This window comes from Lethenteron reissneri, chromosome 10 (assembly GCF_015708825.2).
Source record: "Lethenteron reissneri isolate LAM-NWPU_2019-01 chromosome 10, ASM1570882v1, whole genome shotgun sequence".
NCBI lineage: Eukaryota > Metazoa > Chordata > Hyperoartia > Petromyzontiformes > Petromyzontidae > Lethenteron > Lethenteron reissneri.
Genome location: NC_083788.1, coordinates 4,185,381 through 4,209,301, shown reverse-complemented (window position 1 = coordinate 4,209,301; position 23,921 = coordinate 4,185,381). Strand labels below are relative to the sequence as shown.

General features: G+C 51.2%; 1 protein-coding gene across 3 annotated transcripts in view; it reads right to left on the bottom strand.

Moving 5' to 3' along the window:
- Positions 1-1,868: 1,868 nt before the first annotated feature.
- The window catches only part of LOC133340872 (uncharacterized), a 28,601-nt gene continuing 6,548 nt past the window's right edge, over positions 1,869-23,921 (bottom strand). Inside the window, exons 3-5 of one of the 3 annotated variants that reach the window (XM_061549332.1) lie at positions 22,518-22,695; positions 4,565-4,656; positions 1,869-1,990 (exon numbers count right to left, since the gene is read on the bottom strand). In XM_061549332.1, the coding sequence (XP_061405316.1) occupies positions 1,891-1,990; positions 4,565-4,656; positions 22,518-22,695 (370 nt within the window). In that variant the 3' untranslated portion in view covers positions 1,869-1,890. Of the gene's footprint in view, positions 1,991-4,564; positions 4,657-12,107; positions 22,696-23,921 lie in introns of those variants that run through there. The other 2 variants (XM_061549331.1, XR_009754952.1) reach the window with 2 other exon arrangements.

The following is a 23,921-nucleotide window of genomic DNA, read 5'->3' as shown; positions in this document are numbered from 1 at the left end:
CACATTTTTTTCGGCGTGCACCCAGCCACACACACACCCCCAACATCCTCTCTGCAGACTGAAGAAGTCGACGGTGGTTATCGTACGGACAGAATCCCCCCACCGCCATAGGAAACGTGGAATTTCCATCACCGAAAATCCAATCAAAACCTTCAACGTCCATTGCTTTGAGCAGAAGATGTTACCGTCCGTTCAAAACGCCGATGGATTTTTGAAAAGAGAGGCGAACCTCGAGCCGAGGGCTACGGCCAAACGGGTCAACGGGCCGAGAGGGGAAACGGACGAGGAATTGGGTTTACATTGAAGCCGACAGGAGGAAGGGACATGGGGAGGAGGTGGGGGGGGGGACTCGGGGGGCTAAGGGGGAGGGGCTCGAAAGAGGGTGGGGGGCTCTGGAGAACCCAATGGACAAGCAGAGAGACCTCTCTAAGCGGAGAGACCTCTACAAGCGTCTCGAATCGCCCGCTCACGCAGCGGTTAGCCCCGGCGAGTAGACTCGCCTCCCCCGCCACAGGAACGTGGAGTTTCCCGCGATCGATCCCATTACGGGTGAAGGCGCAGCCCCGCAATGTCTCGCTCGGCGCCACCGACTTGCTGTCGACGGCAGGGAGAAGGTGCCGAGTTACCCACCGCGCACGTGACCGCCGACCTGCCAGATCACGGGCACTGCCGAGTTGTTGTTGCTGTTACCTGCACTCGTGAATGTGGGCGCCACGGTGGCTAGGAGATGTTAACTACATCGCCGGGTAGACGGGAGGTCGTGGGTTCGATCCCGACCCTGGCAATGCCTGCTGCTGCTGTATATTTGGAGCTTGCGTGTCTCTCTCTCATCATCATCATCACGGTGGCTAGGAGATGTTAACTACATCGCCGGGTAGACGGGAGGTCGTGGGTTCGATCCCGATCCTGGCAATGCCTGCTGCTGTATATTTGGAGTTTGCGTGTCTCTCTTTCATCATCATCACAGTGGCTAGGAGATGTTAACTACATCGCCTGGTATACGGGAGGTCGTGGGTTCGATCCCGACCCTGGAAATGCCTGCTGCTGTATATTTGAGTTGGCGTCTCTCTCTCTCATCATCATCATCACAGTGGCTAGGAGATGTGAACTACATCGCCGGGTATACGGGAGGTCGTGGGTTCGATCCCAACCCTGGCAATGCCTGCTGCTGTATATTTTGAGTTGGCGTCTCTCTCTCTCATCATCATCATCACAGTGGCTAGATGTTAACTACATCGCCTGGTATACGGGAGGTCGTGGGTTCGATCCCGACCCTGGCAATGCCTGCTGCTGTATATTTTGAGTTTGCGTGTCTCTCTCTCATCATCATCATCACAGTGGCTAGGAGATGTTAACTACATCGCCTGGTATACGGGAGGTCGTGGGTTCGATCCCGACCCTGGAAATGCCTGCTGCTGTATATTTTGAGTTGGCGTCTCTCTCTCTCATCATCATCATCACAGTGGCTAGGAGATGTGAACTACATCGCCGGGTATACGGGAGGTCGTGGGTTCGATCCCAACCCTGGCAATGCCTGCTGCTGTATATTTTGAGTTGGCGTCTCTCTCTCTCATCATCATCATCACAGTGGCTAGATGTTAACTACATCGCCTGGTATACGGGAGGTCGTGGGTTCGATCCCGACCCTGGCAATGCCTGCTGCTGTATATTTTGAGTTTGCGTGTCTCTCTCTCATCATCATCATCACAGTGGCTAGGAGATGTTAACTACATCGCCTGGTATACAGGAGGTCGTGGGTTCGATCCCGACAATGCCTGCTGCTGTATATTTGGAGCCTCTCTGTCTCTCTCACCGTTGTCGCGGCCCTCTGGGTTTTTCCCCCCCTCCCCCCTGAGCATCACGTTGTGTATGGAGAATTCGGGCTGCTTGCTATAAATATCCACGTGACGACGACGCTGCTGCTGCTGCTGAGCCGCCACTTCGCTGAGCTGTCGTTTGTAATCGCCAGGTGAGAGTGAGCCGGCCCGACCTGGGAACATAGAAACAGAGTTGAGAGTGAGTGCGGTGGTGGGGGGGGTGGGGGGGTTGGTGGGGGGTGGGGGGGCAGACAGGGGGGCAGGTGGGGGGGAGGTGTGGGGGAGAGGTGGGGGGGAGACGGGGGGGAGATGGAGGAGAGACGGGGGGAGGTGGGGGGGGAGGTGGGGGGGTAGGTGGGGGGAGGTGGGGGGGGGAGGTGGGTGTAGGGGGAGGTGGGGGGAGGTGGTGGTAGGGGGAGGTGGGGGGAGGTGGGGGTAGGTGGGGGGGTGGAGGTGGGGGGGAGACAGGGGGGGGAGATGGCGGGGGAGGTGGTGGGGGGTTAGACGGGCGGGGGTGAAAGGTGGGGGGGAGACCAGGGGAGAAGTGGGGGGGGGGGGAAGGTGCGGGGGTGGTGGAGGGCAGACGGGGTGGGTGGGGGGGGATCTCGCTCTTATCAAGGCGATAGATAACGCGGCTCCAGCCTCTCTGGGAAAGGAAGAGGCCCCGTGAGGAAGAGAGAGAGCGAGCGAGTGAGGCTCTCTCGCGTGTGCGCGACACACACACACGCGCAAAACACACACACACGCGCAACACACACAGACTCGACACACAGACGTTCGCGACACACACACGCGACACACACGCGCGCGACACATAGACGCGCGCGACACACACGCGCGCGACACACAGACGCGCGCGACACACACACACGCGCAACACACAGACGCGTGACACACACACACGCGACACACACACACGCGACACACACACACACACGCGACACACACACACACACGCGACACACAGACGCGTGACACACACACACGCGACACACACACACCCGCGCGCGACACACACAGACTCGACACAAAGACGTTCGCGACACACACACACGCGCGCGACACACACACACGCGCGCGACACACAAACGCGTGACACACACACACGCGACACACACACACGCGACACACACACACGCGACACACACACACACACGCGACACACACACACACACGCGACACACAGACGCGTGACACACACACACGCGACACACACCACACACGCGACACACACACACACGCGACACACCAGACGCGTGACACACACACACGCGACACACACACACACGCGACACACACACACACGCGACACACACACACACGCGACACACACACACGCGACACACACACGCGACACACAGACGCGTGACACAAACACACGCGCGTGTGACACACAGACGCGTGACACACACACACACGCGACACACAGACGCGTGACACACACACACGCGACACACACACACACACGCGACACACAGACGCGTGACACACACACACGCGACACACACACACACACGCGACACACACACACACGCGACACACAGACGCGTGACACACACACACGCGCGTGTGACACACACACACGCGACACACAGACGCGTGACACACACACACACACGCGACACACAGACGCGTGACACACACGCGACACACAGACGCGACACACAGACGCGTGACACACACACACGCGACACACAGACGCGTGACACACACGCGACACACAGACGCGACACACAGACGCGTGACACACACATACGCGACACACACACACGCAACACACAGACGCGTGACACACAGACGCGTGACACACACACACGCGACACACAGACGCGTGACACACACACACGCGCGTGTGACACACAGACGCGTGACACACACACACACACGCGACACACAGACGCGTGACACACACACACACACGCGACACACAGACGCGTGACACACACACACACACGCGACACACAGACGCGTGACACACAGACGCGTGACACACACACACGCGACACACAGACGCGTGACACACACACACGCGCGTGTGACACACAGACGCGTGACACACACACACACACGCGACACACAGACGCGTGACACACACACACACACGCGACACACAGACGCGTGACACACACGCGTGACACACACACACACACACGCGACACACAGACGCGTGACACACACACACACGCGACACACACACACGCGACACACACACGCGACACACACAGACGCGTGACACACAGACGCGTGACACACACACACGCGCGACACACGCGACACACACACACGCGACACACACACGCGACACACAGACGCGTGACACACACACACACGTGACACACATACACACCACGTGACACACATACACGCGACACACAGACGCGTGACACACACACACACGCGCGCGTGACACACACACACATGCGACACACACACACGCGACACACAGACGCGTGACACACACACACACGTGACACACATACACACACACGTGACACACATACACGCGACACACAGACGCGTGACACACACACACACGCGCGCGTGACACACACACACATGCGACACACACACACGCGACACACAGACGCGTGACACACACACACGTGACACACACACACGTGACACACATACACGCGCGCGCTCAATGTCACGCGCGTTGAATTCTGGGCAGTTAAAGGCGCAGCCCCGGCAACGTACGGGGGCTCACGCCCAGTGGTGATACAAGGCGGCACCACCCCCCTCCTCACCGGCCAGCGGTATTTGGCCTACTCTTCCGCGCTGTATGCTGAACTCCTTTCGTACCGCACGTAGGGGGCTGTCCATAAATGACGTCACGCACCTAGGGTGGGGAGGGGGGGGGGGTCAGACAGTGTGACGAGTGGGGGGGTTGAGAAACGTGACGTCACATCAAAATGTGCAACTTTAAATAAATATAGACAACACGTTCTACTTAACTAAATAGACGTTTTAATAAATGTTTTCTCCTACAACATCAGACTGCAGCGCCACACTAAATACGCACTACAATGACAATAGTTTAAAGCGATTTGAAGCATGTTTTATTTTTTGGGGGGGGCGGGGCAGAGCTTTATGACGTCATATTTGAAGGGGGGGTCTGACTGTTTGTGACGCCGTGTGACGAGGGGGGTGGGGGGGGGTAAAACATTGTCCAAAATCGCGTGACGTCATTTATGGACGGCCCCTTAGCCAACCAGTTCCAGAGAAATGAGCTTTCAATGAAGACGATGATTTTAAGGCGCTGAGCTTCGGCGGGAGTCGGATTGGAGGAACTTCCTCGCCACCACCTCGAAGGGGCTATGTAGGGGTGGGGGTAGAGAGGGGGGGCTGGGGGGGGGCTATGTCGGGTGGGGGTAGAAGGGGTGGGGCTCATGTAGGGGTGGGGGTAGAGGGGGGGGGCTATTGTAGGGGTGGGGGTAGAGGGGGGGGGCTATGTAGGGGTGGGGTAGAAGGGGTGGGGCTCATGTAGGGGTGGGGGTAGAAGGGGTGGGGCTCATGTAGGGGTGGGGGTAGAGGGGGGGGGCTAGTAGGGGTGGGGGTAGAGGGGGGGGGCTATGTAGGGGGGTATAGGGTGGGGTAGAAGGGGTGGGGCTCATGTAGGGGTGGGGGTAGAGAGGGAGGGGCTCATGTAGGGGTGGGGGTAGAGGGGGAGGGCTCATGTAGGGGTGGGGGTAGAGGGGGAGGGGCTCATGTAGGGGTGGGGGTAGAGGGGGAGGGGCTCATGTAGGGGTGGGGGTAGAGGGGGAGGGGCTCATGTAGGGGTGGGGGTAGAGAGGGAGGGGCTCATGTAGGGGTGGGGGTAGAGGGGGAGGGGCTCATGTAGGGGTGGGGGTAGAGGGGGGGGGGCTCATGTAGGGTGGGGGTAGAGGGGGAGGGGCTCATGTAGGGTGGGGGGTAGAGGGGGAGGGGCTCATGTAGGGGTGGGGGTAGAGGGGGGGGGCTCATGTAGGGGTGGGGGTAGAGGGGGAGGGGCTCATGTAGGGGTGGGGGTAGAGGGGGTGGGGCTCATGTAGGGGTGGGGGTAGAGGGGGAGGGGCTCATGTAGGGGTGGGGGTAGAGGGCGGGGGCTCACGTCTAGCAGTGGGGGGGGGGGCTCATGTAGGGATGGAGGGGTAGAGGGGGGGGGCTCATGTAGGGGTGGAGGGGTAGAGGGGGGGCGGCTCACGTAGCAGTGGGGGGGCTCATGTAGGGATGGAGGGGTAGAGGGGGGGGGCTCATGTAGGGGTGGAGGGGTAGAGGGGGGGCTCATGTAGGGGTGGGGGGGTAGAGGGGGGGCGGCTCACGTAGCAGTGGGGGGGCTCATGTAGGGATGGAGGGGTAGAGGGGGGGCTCATGTAGGGGTGGGGGGGTAGAGGGGGGGGGCTCATGTAGGGATGGAGGGGTAGAGGGGGGGGCTCATGTAGGGATGGAGGGGTAAAGGGGGGGGGCTCATGTAGGGGTGGAGGGGTAGAGGGAGGGGGGTCACGTAGCAGTGGGGCGGGGGTAGAGGGGGGGGCTCATGTTGAGGTGGGAGTAGGGGGGCTCATGTAGGGGTGGGGGGGGTAGAGGGGGGGCTCGTTTTGGGGCGGGGGGGGTAGAGAGGGGGAGGCATGTAGCGGTTTGGGGGGGGTGTCACGCAGTCTTCAATCCTCACTACCACACTCACCATCCTCACCACCACACTCACCACCACCATCCTCACCACCACACTCACCATCCTCACCACCACCACCATCCTCACCACCACACTCACCATCCTCACCACCACCATCCTCACCACCACACTCACCATACTCACCACCATCATCATCCTCACCACCACCACCATCCTCACCACCACTCACGAACCTCACCACCACCTCCATCCTCACCACCACGCTCACCATACTCACCACCACCATCCTCACCACCACACTCACCATACTCACCACCACCACCATCCTCACCACCACACTCACCATACTCACCACCACCACCATCCTCACCACCACACTCACCATACTCACCACCACCACCATCCTCACCACCACACTCACCATCCTCACCACCACACTCACCATACTCACCACCACCACCATCCTCACCACCACACTCACCATCCTCACCACCACACTCACCATACTCACCACCACCATCATCCTCACCACAACCACCATCCTCACCACCACCATCCTCACCACCACACTCACCATCCTCACCACCACACTCACCACACTCACCATCCTCACTGCCACCATCATCCTCACCACCACACTCACGATGCTCACCACCATCATCATCCTCACCACCACACTCACGATGCTCACTACCACCATCATCCTGACCCTCCTCGATATCAACATCATTATTCTTCCCACCAACATCAGCATCATCACCCTCATCATCTACACAAGTTGTAGGCAATTTCGTCGGACCGACCTTTTGGTTCGGTGCGCCGTGAAGATCGAGCGAGCTCGAAAGTGTCCCGTTGGAACGAAAGGGGTTGAGAAATCTCTGCTATCGAGTACGTGGATGAACCTCGGATCGATCTGGGCTGTGGTTCTCGCACAGATCTGGAAGATCGCCGGCGAAGGGTGGAACAGCGCAGACGTGCGGAATGAACGCCTCGTTCGAGACCCAAGCTTCAACCCCCACACACCTCCTGCCATGGACAATCCTCCGCAAATACACCGCTGTCACCATGAACCGCACCAGAACATCAACGGAACGATGCGCACGTTTAAACGAATGGAACATTAGAGACGAGCCACAACACGCAGCAGCAGCAGTAGTGCGACTGTGGTCATGCAACTCAAGCTGTGGACCGTAGAGGAAACCCACACACACGTTGTGATACATGGAGACTCGTAGAGACCCATAAGAGACTCGCAGAGAGAGAGAGAGGTACATTAAAGAGCAGCCACAGTGCGACTCAAGCTGTGGACCGTACATCTTCTTGGTTCTTTCGGTAAAGTCACGTAGAAGGGAAGTAATAAAATAATAAAAATAAAACATAATAAAATAAAATAATTCTCACGACGTTTCGGCTACAACGCAAGCAGCCGTCTTCAGATGAAGGTGTAGCCGAAACGTCGTGAGAATTATTTTATTATGTTTTATTTTTATTATTTTATTACTTCCCTTCTACGTGACTTTACCGAAAGAACCAAGAAGATGGATCCCTGCAGTCACGAAAGCTTTAAATCGAAAAAAAAATGTGGACCGTACAGTCAATCACCGTCGTCTCTTGCTCGAGGGAAAATGAGCTGACGTGACTGCAAAGCCACTTCGTGAGTCCTGTGTCTGTAGACACTGTCTATGGTCGACCATGAACACATTGCCAGTGAACTCAAACACGTACGCCAAGCTCTTAAGACTAATGGTTACTCCGACTACACAATCCGCAAAGCCATCACTCCAACCATCAAGAAGGATCCTGTTGAGGAGCCTTTCAAGACCATCACCTTACCCTACATTGCTGGGGTCACAAAAAAGATCTCCAAAATCCTGATTAAACACAAGATCCAGGTCCGATTCAACACAGTACATAAAATCCGTGATCTGGTACCGTCTGTAAAAGATGTGGTTCCAGACATACAGTACCCTGGCGTCTACAAACTAAGTTGCCTTTGTGGTAGCAGTTACATTGGGGAAACCAAACGACATGTCTCGGACCGCATCCGTGAACATAAAGCTGACCTGAAACACGGTAGGACAAACACCTCAGCCGTGGCAGATCACTGTTACAACTCAGTGGGCTCACATAATATTGACTTCTCCAAGACAGAGGTTCTCTGCAAGCCATCTGGCTATCATGAGAGATTCGTTCATGAGGCAATCCACATATACAAACACAGAGACAATTTTAACCGAGATGGATTCTGGCTTAGCAATCATTGGAAGGACGTAATAAACCATTTCGACACACATTAGGGTGGGTAGAATAATACATAGTGTTATATTAAATGTATAAGGTATAGGTTGGTTTACAGCAATACAGTATATAATTTAATGTTGGCAGTATATAGTACGGTATATGCTCGTGTGATGCAATAGAATAAAGTTTAGATGGAAGCATATTATATAATTTTTACGACGTAGAATTGTAATGTATTACTTGCTGTTAGTAACTCAGCTTATTGTAGAATATAGTAAGTATACTGATGGTGCTATGCAGTTTATACTTTAGTTTTTCATGTAGTTTATACTTTAGTTTTCTACGTGGTTGAGTAACTGCAGCCACATATCATTAACATTCCTTTCCTTTGTTACTGCTAATCCCTGCACCCCCCCTTGGTGCTGTTGATCCTGCATAATGCATGGGCATAATATGACTTTGAAACCCCCCCCGCCCACCTCCTACGCATTTGCCATGAATATGCTAAATTCCTCTTCATATGCACATTCTTTTGTTAAGGCGCTCTTTCTTCCACCTCCAACGCAGCTTATATACAAGCTCCTAGCTTGGCAGTCTCATTCTTCACCTGAAGACGGCTGCTTGCGTTGTTGCCGAAACGTCGTGAGAATTATTTTATTTTATTATGTTTTATTTTTATTATTTTATTACTTCCCTTCTACGTGACTTTACCGAAAGAACCAAGAAGAAGACCAGGCGAGGAAGTTAACATCTCCTAGCCACCGTGGCACCCCACACAAGTGAGCGCCTCGACTGCCTCACAGTGGTCGGAGCTTATCGAATAGAAACAGATCAAGTGGCGTAGTCTCTTTCATATCTGTCTCTCCGCATACACTATATACATCACGAGCTACACATCCACGGGACCAGTTGTGTTGCCGGTATCGACATGGCGATGTCGGCAGAAGAGAGGCGTTTTACCCTTTCCGGAAATAACGCAGGAGGTGTCAAGACGCCCAAACACCAAATGGACTCACCGATTGCAAGGCGTCGAGTCTGCATTAGCCGCACATTCACGGATTGGTGTTTGCATTGCCTCTGTGCTGCCGATCGCCTCCTCGTGTCGTTGTTCTCAGGCCTGACAACTGGTGGGTGGGTCAAGGCCATGAAGGAGGACGTCTCTGCTGGAGGCCACTGTCGTGTCAGGGACAAGTCGTGCATCATCAGAGCACGTCGCTTTGGATGCTTGACCACAAGCGCGACGTGTGGTCAATGCAGACTCGATGCCCTGCAGTCGGGGTGTCGATTTGGTGTTTGCGCTTCTTAACACCTCCTGTGTTTACACCATTGGAATCTCATTTGCCAGTAAAAAAATATAATTGTTTTTTTGTTGCCAGATAGAAGGGTAAAAAAACAATTATCATATTTTTTACTTGAAAATGAGGTTCCAATTGTGTAAATGCTTACCCCGAGCTCTCATACTCTGATGATGCATTGTCTTTGAGTTGTGCGCCTTTTGGCGTTATCTGGTCCAACCCATGTGAGACTAGGCTCTAAGGAAAGCTGTCTCGGGTGTGGACCAATCAACTTCAAGGACAGTGCACATTATCAGAGTTATGTTTTTTGTTTGCATTATGACTGCAGGTATTGTGGTCTATGTAAACATGACTCCTTGTAAAAAAAATAAGGTGCCAGTTTTGTTGCCAGATAGAAGGGTAAAAAAACAATTATCGCCTCCTGTGTTATTGCCCGGAGAGGGTATGAAGCATTTCATATTTTAATCATCATCATGATGATAATTAAATGATATTGAAGCCATCATTTGAACCTCATTTGCCAGTAGAAAAATATGATTGTATAAATATTCTGACTTTGATAATTATGTGAATTACCTAAAAAAGTATTATTAAATATAGAAAAGCGACGTTTCAGTCAATGCCCCTTCTTCAGAGCACATCAGTTGGCCCTTCATAACGCCGCCTACAGAGGGTGGCGCAAGTCATGCCACATAAAGCTGTCATGTTCATTTCAACAGGTAACAGAGCTTTATTTTATTTGTTTTAACAAATGTAAAAAAAATTACATCTATTAACATTAATGCACAAATTACTTATTTCTTTAAATTAATTTAGGCCTTTAAAAAGATCAATCACTTCTGCCTCCTTTTGCATACAAATGACAATCGAACTCGTTCGTCTACGATCAATTTCCTTTACATTTTTAGAAAGTTTTCACCTGAGAAAGCAAAATATTTCCCCGCATATAACCCGCGGGGTATACCACTTTTTACAAACAAAACAAGACCCTGCGGGGTATATGGAGGTGCGGGCTATCCCAAAAATATTTTACACGTGTAATTTTTTCATCATAGGACTATCCACTATGCAACACTTACCTTTGACTAAAGCACTGCTGAATAAACCACTCACACTAAAATTGCACACGTTATCACGTTTTAAAGGATTCGAATTGTTTGTACAATGAAACGACAATGTTTGAAGTTGGCATGTTTGAAGTGTGCGCACTTTATTAAACCGTAATACTTTCAGTGGCTTTAGGGGGGTGCGAAAGTTTCAGCTGAGGCTATGGATTGCACAATGGGAAGGGCCTTAACAAACGTCTACCAGATGCGGAATCATAATCGCTGGGTCCCTTAGGCCGCTGCTATTGGCTGAGCACTATCCAGTCACGACCATGAGCTTTGTTTCAAACTGCCAATGGCTTTGCTGCCAGGAGGGAATGGCGTTACCGCTGTGCCGCTATTGTCTGCGCAGTGCGCAGTCTACCAGTGCTAAAACTGTACAGGGGTAACTACCGGTCCAGTAGCTGTAATATGAGGTCGAATGCTGGTAACCCTCACAGTACGCTTTCTTGCTTATCTACCAGTTATGTTACATATGGAGATCCGGTCTATCTGAAATTTGTTTTACTAAAAAAACGCTATTTTGCCCCGATTTTACGTTTAATGTTTTTTTAAGCGTATTTTTTTAAACAGTGGAAAATGTATTCGGTTTGCCTGTCCGTCCATCTGTCCAACCAATACATTCTCAGGAATGTTGAGAAATTAATTATAAATATATACCCTCTGTACGTTGCACGGGAATGGAAATGACATCGTCGTTAATTTATTTGTATTTTTTTCCCTCGAATTTTTGGCGTCCCACTTAACTTGGCGCCCCAGGCGACCGCCTCGTTCGCCTACATGGACGGGTGGCCGCCCCTGTTCAGTTACAATAACTTACTGGGTTCTGATTTGATGTGAATAAAAAAAAAGTGTCCGTTTATTGATCGCAAGGGGAGATGTCGGTGTTCACAAATTGTCACAAATGTTTTCACCGTAAGTGCGAGCAAAAGTCATCAAAGTGAAACTGCACAGAGTTCAAATTAAAAGCGGTTTCTGCTTCTTTATTTCAATTTCTATTCGACGTTCAAAAAAGAAATATTGTCACGCACAAATGAACTGAATAGGTTATTTATTATTAGTCACAAACAATGGTGCACAAAACGCAAACATAAAATACAAAAACAGGGGGCAGACATGGCTCTTATCATGAGGTGCTGGTATATTTTGGGAGAAAATTAATTGTACTGGTAACAACTGATAATAAGTTACAATTTTAATCCAAGCCTTTCGTGCAAATAAAAAAACTTGCATGGAAATGCACGTAGCCTACCCACCGTTACCTGCAGCGTGCAGAGTGTCAGGCGCTAGGCACAGATCATCAAGACTATACGTATAAAGTTAATTTTTAAAATAAATAATGAAAACGTTATGTGAGGGTTAATATAAATGAAATAACCCTGTCTTTACTTTTTGGCCACCCTGTATAATAATTTGTAATAAATATATACTGTATGATTAAATATATAAAATCGACGTTTCAGGCAATGGCCCTTCTTCGGGGCACATCACAGTTGGCCCTTCATGACGTCGTTTGTAAGAGCATAGCCGAAAAATCAGGATACATCGGGTTATTGTATTTATTTGAACAAATCACAGAGGATTATTTCGTGAAATTTTAACAAATGTTAAGAATGAATTTGATTAACATTAATGCACGATTTATCTTCTGAAATGCATTTAGGACCTCTTTTAAACTACAGCTTCCTTCTCTCTAGCATGCATAACAAATTGAATTAGTTCATCTTTAGTCAATGGCCGTTCTTCATGTCATATTTTACGAGTTCAAGTGAGTTTGGGGTTCCTTTAAAAATATACTGTAAATATATATTTACTTCTGAGACATTTTATGCAGATCGCCCATAGGTTCATGGACTAAAATTGTATTTCTTTTGGTGATAAAACAGTCCCACGTGTGTTTGGATCCCAGTCCGGATGGGAGGAGTAATTGTGGATGTGTTGACTGCGTTACTGTGGCAGGGCCCAACCATGACTTTGGCAGCTGGAGCGGAGGGCACCTCGTTCGGTAACGACCTCACGGTCTTGGCCCCCACCTCGTACGAGGTGCTGCCGGCGGCCGACGAGAGGCTCTGCACGCAACCCAGCTGCCTTCCCCATGGCCGACCAGAACACTCCCCGGTGCCAGCCACAGCACGCGAGAACATCAGCGCGTCTGTGCTGCCTGCACCACAAGGTGAGCGTGCGACCACGCAACCTCTTGACCTCTCGTGAGGGTGGCAGCCACCAACGCAAGGACGGCTTTGGAGCCACTGCTGTTGCCGTTCACGAGTAACACGGGGAGCTCAAAACTCCCAACAGCCAACGTGACAGGCAAATCATATTTTTCGCGAACTTGAACCTGACACTTCAATGTGGAGCAAAATCTTCGTGGTTAAGAGTAGCAGCACGGGTGATGGCTGGGGCCACTGAATATCCACGCCAGTCCCATCGGCAGTGCGGCGCTCTGCGATGACGCCGGCTTCCGCCACCACCGCGCCCTTTGTGCAGAGGACGACGACGACGGCATTCCGGCGGCACGGCTCTCGCTGTTTGCGCCGGAGCGGCTGAACCTTAGGTGGGAGAGCGACGTCTGCAAGGGTGCCGGCCTGCGCAACCTGGGGCGCACACGCTTCCTCAACGCCACGCTGCAGTGCCTCGCCTACACGCCGCCGCTCGCTAACTACATGCTGCTGCAAGAGCACTGCAGCACCTGTAAGTACCCTCCCCCCTGGCACTCTCGTTTACCCATGGGCTAGGTTATTGTGTCAGTTATTTTGCTGCGATACATTTCCCGCGTGATGAGCCACTTCGTTGAGCTATCATTTGTGGTCCAGGTTGCTTCTGAAGCTCATAGCTCAGTGGGCTTTATCTGGTAAAATATATAAAATCGACGTTTCAGGCAATGGCCCTTCTTCAGGGCACATCACAGTTGGCCCTTCATGACGTTTGTAAGAGCACGGCCGAAAAATCAGGATACATCGGGTTATTGTATTTATTTCAACAAATCACAGAGGATTATTTCGTTAAATTTTAACAAATGTTAAAAATGAATTTGATTAACATTAATGCACGATCTATCTTCTGAAATGCATATAGAACCTCTTTTAAACTACAGCTGCCTTCTCTCTAGCATGCAAAACAACAAATTGAATTAGTTCATCTTTAGTCAATGGCTGATCTTCATGTAATATTTTACGAGTTCAAGTGAGTTTGGGGTTCCTTTAAAAATATACTGTAAATATATATTTACTTCTGAGACATTTTAAGCAGATCGCCCATAGGTTCATGGACTAAAATTGTATATCTTTTGGTGATAAAACAGTTCCACGTGTGTTGGCATCCCAGTCCGGATGGGAGGAGTAATTGTGGATGTGTTAACTGCGTTGCTGTGGCAAGGCCCAACCATGACTTTGGCAGCTTGGAGCTGAGGGCACCTCGTTCGTAAAGACCTCACGGTCTTGGCCCCCACCTCGTCCAACGAGGTGCTAGTGGCGGCCGACGAGAGGCTCTGCACGCAACCCAGCTGCCTTCCCCATGGCCGGCCAGAACACTCCCCGGTGCCAGCCACAGAGAACATCAGCGTGCCTGTGCTGCCTGCACCCCTAGGTGAGCGTGCGACCACGCGACCTCGTGACCTCTCGTGAGGGTGGCAGCCACCAACGCAAGGACTGCTTTGGAGCCACTGCTGTTGCCGTTCACGAGTAACACGGGGAGCTCAAAACTCCCAGCAGCCAACGTGACAGGCACATCATATTTTTCGCGAACTTGAGCCTGACACTTCAATGTGGAGCAAAATCTTCGTGGTTAAGAGTAGCAGCACGAGTGATGGCTGGGGCCACTTAATATCCACGCCAGCCCCATCGGCAGCGCGGCGCCCTGCGATGACCCCGGCTTCCGCCACCATCGCACCCTTTGTGCAGACGAGGACGACGGCATTCCGGCGGCACGGCTCTCGCTGTTTGCGCCGGAGCGGCTGAACCTCAGGTGGGAGAGCGACGTCTGCAAGGGTGCCGGCCTGCGCAACCTGGGGCACACACGCTTCCTCAACGCCACGCTGCAGTGCCTCGAATACACGCCGCCGCTCGCTAACTAGCTGCTGCTGCAAGAGCACTGCAGCACCTGTACGTACCCTCCCCCCTGGCACTCTCGTTTACCCATGGGCTCGGTTATTTGCTGCGATACATTTCCCACTTGATGAGCCACTTCGTTGAGCCATCATTTGTTGTCCATGTCGCTTCTAAAGAAGCTCATAGCTCAGTGGGCTTCATCTGGTAAAATATATAAAATCGACGTTTCAGGCAATGGCCCTTCTTCAGGGCACATCGCAGTTGGCCCTTCATGACGTTTGTAAGAGCACGGCCGAAAAATCAAGATACATCGGGTTATTGTATTTATTTGAACAAATCACGGAGGATTATTTCGTTAAATTTTAACAAATGTTAAAAATGAATTTGATTAACATTAATTCACGATCTATCTTCTGAAATGCATATAGAACCTCTTTTAAACTACAGCTGCCTTCTCTCTAGCATGCATAACAAATTGAATTAGTTCATCTTTAGTCAATGGCCGTTCTTCATGTCATATTTTACGAGTTAAAGTGAGTTTGGGGTTCCTTTAAAAATATACTTTAAATATATATTTACTTCTGAGACATTTTATACAGATCGCCCATAGGTTCATGGACTAAAATTGTATATCTTTTGGTGATACAACAGTTCCACGTGTGTTGGGATCCCAGTCCGGATGGGAGGAGTATTTGTGGATGTGTTGACTGCGTTGCTGTGGCAGGGCCCAACCCTGACTTTGGCAGCTGGAGCAGAGGGCACCTCGTCCGGTAACGACCTCACGGTCTTGGCCCTTGGCCCCCACCTCGTCCAACGAGGTGCTGGCGGCGGCAGACGAGTGGCTCTGCACACAACCCAGCTGCCTTCCCCATGGCCGGCCGGAACCCTCCCTGGTGCCAGCCACAGCACGCGAGAACATCAGCGTGTCTGTGCTGCCTGCACCACAAGGTGAGCGTGCGACCACGCGACCTCGTGACCTCTCGTGAGGGTGGCAGCCACCAACGCAAGGACCGCTTTGGAGCCACTGCTGTTGCCGTTCACGAGTAACACGGGGAGCTCAAAACTCCCAGCAGCCAACGTGACAGGCACATCATATTTTTCGAGAACTTGAGCCTGACACTTCAATGTGGAGCAAAATCTTCGTGGTTAAGAGTAGCAGCACGGGTGATGGCTGGGGCCACTGAATATCCACGCCAGCCCCATCGGCAGTGCGGCGCTCAGCGATGACGCCGGCTTCCTCCACCATCGCACCCTTTGTGCAGATGACGACGACGACGGCATTCCGGCGGCACGGCTCTCGCTGTTTGCGCCGGAGCGGCTGAACCTCAGGTGGGAGAGCGACGTCTGCAAGGGTGCCGGCCTGCGCAACCTGGGGCGCACACACTTTCTCAACGCCACGCTGCAGTGCCTCGCCTACACGCCACCACTCGCTAACTACCTGCTGCTGCAAGAGCACCTGTAAGTACCCTCCCCCCTGGCACTCTCGTTTACCCATGGGCTCGGTTATTATGTCAGTTATTTTGCTGCGATACATTTCCCACTTGATGAACCACTTCGTTGAGCCATCATTTGTGGTCCAGGTCGCTTCTGGAGCTCATAGCTCAGTGGGCTTTATCTGGTAAAATATATAAAATCGACGTTTCAGGCAATGGCCCTTCTTCAGGGCACACCACAGTTGGCCCTTCATGACGTCGTTTGTAAGAGCATTTCCGAAAAATCAGGATACATCGGGTTATTGTATTTATTTGAACAAATCACGGAGGATTATATCGTAAAATTTTAACAAATGTTAAGAATGAATTTGATTAACATTAATGCACGATTTATCTTCTGAAATGCATTTAGGACCTCTTTTAAACTACAGCTTCCTTCTCTCGAGCATGCATAACAAATTGAATTAGTTCATCTTTAGTCAATGGACGTTCTTCATGTAATATTTTACGAGTCCAAGTGAGTTTGGGGTTCCTTTAAAAATATACTGTAAATATATATTTACTTCTGAGACATTTTATACAGATCCCCCATAGGTTCATGGACTAAAATTGTATATATTTTGGTGATAAAACAGTCCCACGTGTGTTGGGATCCCAGTCCGGATGGGAGGAGTAATTGTGGATGTGTTGACTGCGTTGCTGTGGCAGGACCCAACCACGACTGTGGCAGCTGGAGCAGAGGGCACCTCGTTCGGTAACGAGCTCACGGTCTTGGCCCCCACCTCGTCCAACGAGGTGCTGGTGGCGGCCGACGAGTGGCTCTGCACGCAACCCAGCTGCCTTCCCCATGGCCGACCGGAACCCTCCCTGGTGCCAGCCACAGCACGCGAGAACATCAGCATGTCTGTGCCTGCACCCCTAGGTGAGCGTGCGACCACGCGACCTCGTGACCTCTCGTGAGGGTGGCAGCCACCAACGCAAGGACGGCTTTGGAGCCACTGCTGTTGCCGTTCACGAGTAACACGGGGAGCTCAAAACTCCCAGCAGCCAACGTGACAGGCAAATCATATTTTTCGCGAACTTGAGCCCGACACTTCAATGTGGAGCAAAATCTTCGTGGTTAAGAGTAGCAGCACGGGTGATGGCTGGGGCCACTGAATATCCACGCCAGCCCCATCGGCAGTGCGGCGCCCTGCGATGACGCCGGCTTCCGCCACCATCGCACCCTTTGTGCAGAGGACGACGACGACGGCATTCCGGCGGCACGGCTCTCGCTGTTTGCGCCGGAGCGGCTGAACCTCAGGTGGGAGAGCGACGTCTGCAAGGGTGCCGGCCTGCGCAACCGGGGGAGCACACGCTTCCTCAACGCCACGCTGCAGTGCCTCGCCTACACGCCGCCGCTCGCTAACTAGCTGCTGCTGCAAGAGCACTGCAGCACCTGTAAGTACCCTCCCCCCTGGCACTCTCGTTTACCCATGGGCTAGGTTATTGTGTCAGTTATTTTGCCGCGATACATTTCCCACGTGATAAGCCACTTCGTTGAGCTATCATTTGTGGTCCAGGTCGCTTCTGAAGAAGCTCATAGCTCAGTGGGCTTCATCTGGTAAGATTAAATAAAAGTTTAGTTTTATTTGTCCTTTGTACTCTCATCGTTTTTTGTATTGTTTGATGTTGTGATGTTCTGACCCCGTGGCCCTACTGGACATTTTTGAAACAAAACATCTTAGCTTATCGGATTCCTCCAGTATAAATATTCAGATTTTGGTAAATACGAGCACATGTGGCGATCGTGTTTAATAGGTCGGACAGATGTTGCTTTGGCTTGTAAAGCATCTCGCGATGCAATCGGTACGTAGACGCAACATTAACTGCGATTGTTGCTGGTGCCAGGATTCGAGCCTTTGTTGTTACTCCCCAGCTGTGCTGAGTGCAGGTGGCGTGCGCTGACGGATTGTGCCACCTGTGCCCTCGTTCGCAGGCCAACAGAGCGACTTTTGCCTGATGTGCGTCATGGAGCGTCACGTCGTCAGCACGTTCAACAACTCGCAGCGAGTGCTGACACCCAGCGTCATCACTAAGAACATCACGCCTGAGTCCCACAACTACGTTCACACTTGCACTCGGAGAAGACGGTATCCCCGCGATCTTTCTCCATCTGTGTTCCAAGTCCTTTGCACCACTCCTTTTGACATATCTGTTGGGGAGCTCTTGAAGGATGTCATCAGATCCTGTACCTGTCACTTTGTCCCCATGTCAATTTCTCTGTAGGCATCGCCAAACACCTGCGCATTGAGAGACAGGAAGATGCCCACGAGTTTCTGCGATACGTGGTAGATGCCATGCAAGCCTCATGCCTCTATGGCCACAGCGAGTGAGTACTGCGCGCCAGTCAACTTGCGGCAGTCGTTCTGCAGTTCGGTGCCTCACGGCTTCCTCTTGGTTTTCTGCACGATTGTCCTTCAACGTTTGTGATAAGCTACTCACACTTTTGTGTGAAAATCTGGAAGATGCAGAGGACCGGCCCTGCTGGCACCACGGTTCTTTCACCTTGTCCCTGACGTGGGCCATCTTTTGTTTGCGCATTTCACGTTGCCGATAAATATCGGTGAATCGATGTCTCGATGTTCGGTGGCGCCGTGACGACACGCCGAGCACAACAAAAGCGCCGGGCAACAGCACCGCGTGATGGCTGCCAGCTTGCCCCCAGCTCTGTGGCTGTGCCGTGAAGGTGGCTGCCCTGTGCAGGACGCGACGTTTCGTTGCTACAGATCACACGTTGCAGTGCTGCAGGGAAAGAGTGAATCAACAGCTCGGGCAATGGTGTAACTTTGACACACGCGTGTGCATCCGGTAAAGGTGCTACTACTGCTGCTGCTGTTGCTGTAACCACCGTGTGGTGTCGTTCTCTGTGACGTGGCAGGCTGGACAGATACACGGAGGCTACCACCCTCATTTACCAGATCTTCGGGGGTTACCTTCGATCACGTGGTGAGTTGTGCGCACTCCTCTAGAAACTTGTTCACCGCGAGCAGCAAGCGCACCATCACAGTGTAGACACGCTCGCGTCGCAGCGTTTGCACACTCTCACGCACGTGCTACACAGAATAACCTTTTACCAGTTGGTGAAAACTACCAATTACCTATGTCAGTGGGGAGCGTGCATTTAGTTTTACTAAGTAACATGTGACGTCCTTTCCTAATGTGTCTGTGCTTGTGTTTTGCAGTGGAGTGCATGCACTGCAGCAACTACTCCGACACCTATGACACGTGTCTGGACATTGCACTCCATATTAATGTAAGCAATGACAAAGCCATCGCTTAACAGTTATACGGCTACGTACGGTGCGATATAAGTTACACGTACATATATCACATACATGAACAAAATCCCCCATTCGCCACGAAGTGGCAGTGATGTCACCACAATGCTTGTGCCAGCCTGAGTGCACTTTAAGTCCACGTAAAGTGTCGAACGCCCTGGCAGGTCACGGGACAAACCCAGGTGGTTTGACTGAAATGACTGGCCGATGCACCATCTGTGCCCCCTGCTGTGCCAACATACATCATACATCACACGCACATACATGAATCAGCCACTTAACATCCAAACACACTGCCGGTAGCGTGCGTGATCTCTTCTTTTGCGGTCGTACGATTTTATACAAGATGCGGGTTTTCGGAGTTGCCGTCACAATATAATTCTGCAGACGTTCGTGGAATGCTTCTTAGAGTTCTCATTTGCGTTTCACTCTGTCGGCCAACAGAACTCATCAGATCTTGTGGAGGCATTTGAGGAGTTTTTTTAACAAGGAGACGCTGGACGAATACACCTGCAGAATGTGAGTGGGCATCGTGTGTCGACACCCTGGATTCATTTGTAGCTTCAAAAGTCTGCAGATTAAATGAAATTCTAATAAAAGATAGTAATAAAAATATAATATAAATAATACATAAAAAATAACTTACAATATATAACGTAAATAAGTAACAATTTTTATCTTAAAAAATGAATAAAAAAATAACGAACAACAAAAAGTGAGTAGACTTGTTGTTTGAAAGTTGGGGACCGCGTGCGATGGCTGGCGTTGTTGTTGTCGTGCAGGTGCTGCTGCAAGGGGGAAGCGACGAAGACGATGGCTCTCCACCGCCTGCCCAACGTCCTCACCGTCTCCATCAAGCGGTACAACCTCTACGGCGTCAAGATCAACCGGGTAACGATTCTGCCCCTCCACATCGTTCTCATTAAATTATTTAGTGACAGCCCTTTGTCAGTTCAACGCTGGAGAAAATGCCTCTCCATGTTGGAATAGGTCCGACAGATAGACTCGCCCCCCGTCATGTGACTATAGAATTTCCACCACTTGCTCAGGGCTATGAACAGGAGATGAGCACCGTCTTCAACGCTCAAATGAGCGAGACATCAAGTCATCACTTTGACGTGTAACTGAGATGGTGCCCATCTCTGCTGCCCACCCCACCACCGCTGCCGTTTCCTCTCCTAACGTTTGTCTCTGTGCGCTGCCTGTAGAACATCACCTACCCGGAGCACCTGGACATGCAACCCTTCACCTCAACGTCTCAGGGCGAGCCCGCGATCTACTCCCTGTACTCGGTGCTGGTGCACAAGGGAGCCGACTCCAACAGGGGTCATTATTATTGCTACAATAAGGTAATTCCACTTGTCACCATCAAACAATAACAACGCACATCTGCAATGCGCCCATGTTACAAATGTCCGATAGGGAAGAATAAATAAAAGTCTTGCGTCTGTTCTTGCGTCTTGATGTACTTATGCAATTTCTACTTGCAGTATATACTTTATTTATTTGTATTTAATGACTTCCTTAGCATTCCTACACTTTGCACTCCATTCGGTGTTGTATTGTTTGTTGTTGTAACTTTCTGACCCGCCCCGAGTGGACATCTGTTTAAAAGAGCTTCGTAGATCATCGAATTCTTTCAGTACAAATAAAGATTCTGATTCTGATTAAATTGGTCCAAGGTCATCCATGCAGTGATATGTTCAGGCAGATCGTTCCGTAACTTCAGCACTATCATAGCAACCGTAGCACGCTCTGCAGCTCTGACGATGGGGTGATGCTCTTCACGAACTTGTTGTCTAGAGTGTGTATTGTGTGTTGTTATTACATGAACGGAGGAAGTTGAGTGCAGTTGTGTAAACATTGTAACCAAGTGTAGCTTTGCTTTGACTGTGCGCAGATCAGCGATGGACAATGGTGCTGCATGAACGACTCCATCGTGCGGCATGTCGACTCCAAGGCTGTGATGAACGAGCAGGCCTACATGCTCTTCTACATTCCGTAAGTCGCCTTCTCTCCCCTCCACTTGAACCTGCACTTACAACCGTCCCCCAAACCAGCTCACTGGAAAGATATTGTCTTGTGCGAGCAGCAGCAGTGTCTCCTTTAAAGACAGGTGTTAACGGTTTGCGACGCGTTGGTGCGTGCATGCAGGTCCCCAGAATTGAACGCGCCGCCAGCGGACAGCTACTGCCCGCTGGAGCACGTCAAGGCGACGTCCCGGCAGTGCCTCAAGCGGCCCCACTTGGCGAAGGTCGACCCCGGACCCAGTCTCTGGACAGCAGCTCTCCTCACCGGCGCGCAAGGTAAAGGATGGATTTGAAACGTCGCCCCGTGTGCGTGGAAATGCCCAGGGAGAATGTACACCCTGACAGCGCGTCATTTTATATTAAGGGAATGGTGAAGTACAGCGATCTTCTTGTTTATACTTTAGACCGGTTTTTTTTCATTCACCCAATGTCGAGCGGTTTGGACTTTAGCGCCATCATCTTCTTTATCTCCAGAAACCCAAGATGTCGGACCGCCCCAACGGGAACAACTGCAAGTGCGATGGCAGGAACAGCAGCAGCAGCTACCGGCAACGCCAGACACGCAACAGCCGTTGCCGCTAGTCCCATAGCAGCCACCACCACCACCCCGATCTCACCGCAGCCGCTGCCATTCCACCAGCAACCACCGCCAGTCCGGCAGCAGCCACCGCCACCACCACCGCCGGTCTCAAAGAAGCCGCCGTCAGCACCACAGCAGCTGCTGCCACCGCGTGTCCCACAGCAGCCAGTCCAAGAGCAGCCACCGCCACCAGTCCCACCACAGCCACCGCCACTCTGGTCGCACAGCAGCCACCACCAAGAGAAGTCGGTTCTTAAATTCCATGATCACGTGTCTAACCGTTTGCTTCCTCTCAAATTCAAACTAATTTTGAGAGGCATTTTACGAAGGCACCAGGCAGCGGCTCACCATGGCGTCGCCCGCCCCCCAAAATGTGCTCATCGCCGGCTCCACCACCAGCCCCTGAAATCACTTGAACATCATTGGAATCACCTTGGACTTGACATTCTCACTCGACGACCACATTCTCAACACAATAAAGAGCTGCAATCACTAGCTCAGGGCCTCATGGCACGCCCGTCCAATGAGATGGAGAACATTTAAAGCAACTCCGACCTCACAATCCACGAAGAAAAAAAAATTAAATAATACAATACGACGTTTCGATTGCAACACAAGCAATCGTCATCAGGTAGAAAACAAACCTAGTAAACTTACAAATACAATGCAATCCAACAGAGACACACAGAGAGATACACAAAACATATGTTGTGTCTCTCTCTGTGTCTCTGTGTTGTCTCTCTCTGCTTGTGTGTCCCCGTGTCTGTGTTTTGTCTCTCTCAAATTTAGCAATCTTTGGAAGAACGTAATCAACCAGATAAGGTGCTGACTCTTGTGTAAGCGGACTCTCTGTGTTGGATTGCATTGTATTTCCAAGTTCACTAGGTTTGTTTTTTACCTGATGACGATTGCTTGTGTTGCAATCGAAACGTCGTATTCTATTATTTAATTTATTTTCTTTCTACGTGACTTTACCGAAAGAACCAAGGAGTAATTCCTGCAGTCACGAAAGCTTCAAATCAAATTTTAATCCATGAAGACTTAAAAAACCCAGCACGAAAGCGCTTAAAACCACGCCAGCCATTCTGGGAAACAGGAGCCAAGATCCATGCAGGCGGCACCAACCCATTATGTCTTGGGGTTGCTGTTTATTCCCTGGCCAATCGTCAACAGAGTTGGCACCAGGAACGTTAGTGTGATGGTGACCGCAAAATGAACTGTCCCATTACAAATGAAGACAGAGGTTGTGTCCTCCGCAACGCGAGGCCGGAGTGCGGTCTCAGTGAGGTCGTGCAAGGTATTCCCGTACGCTTCTTGTCTCTGTTCATTTAAAATGTGGGGCTTTTATTTTGCGTTGTGTCGGGGATTTTAAAAAGTCACCGCTGTTGCAAAGTATTTCTTTATTTATTGAACTGTGAATACGTCGGCATTTTTTAAACTA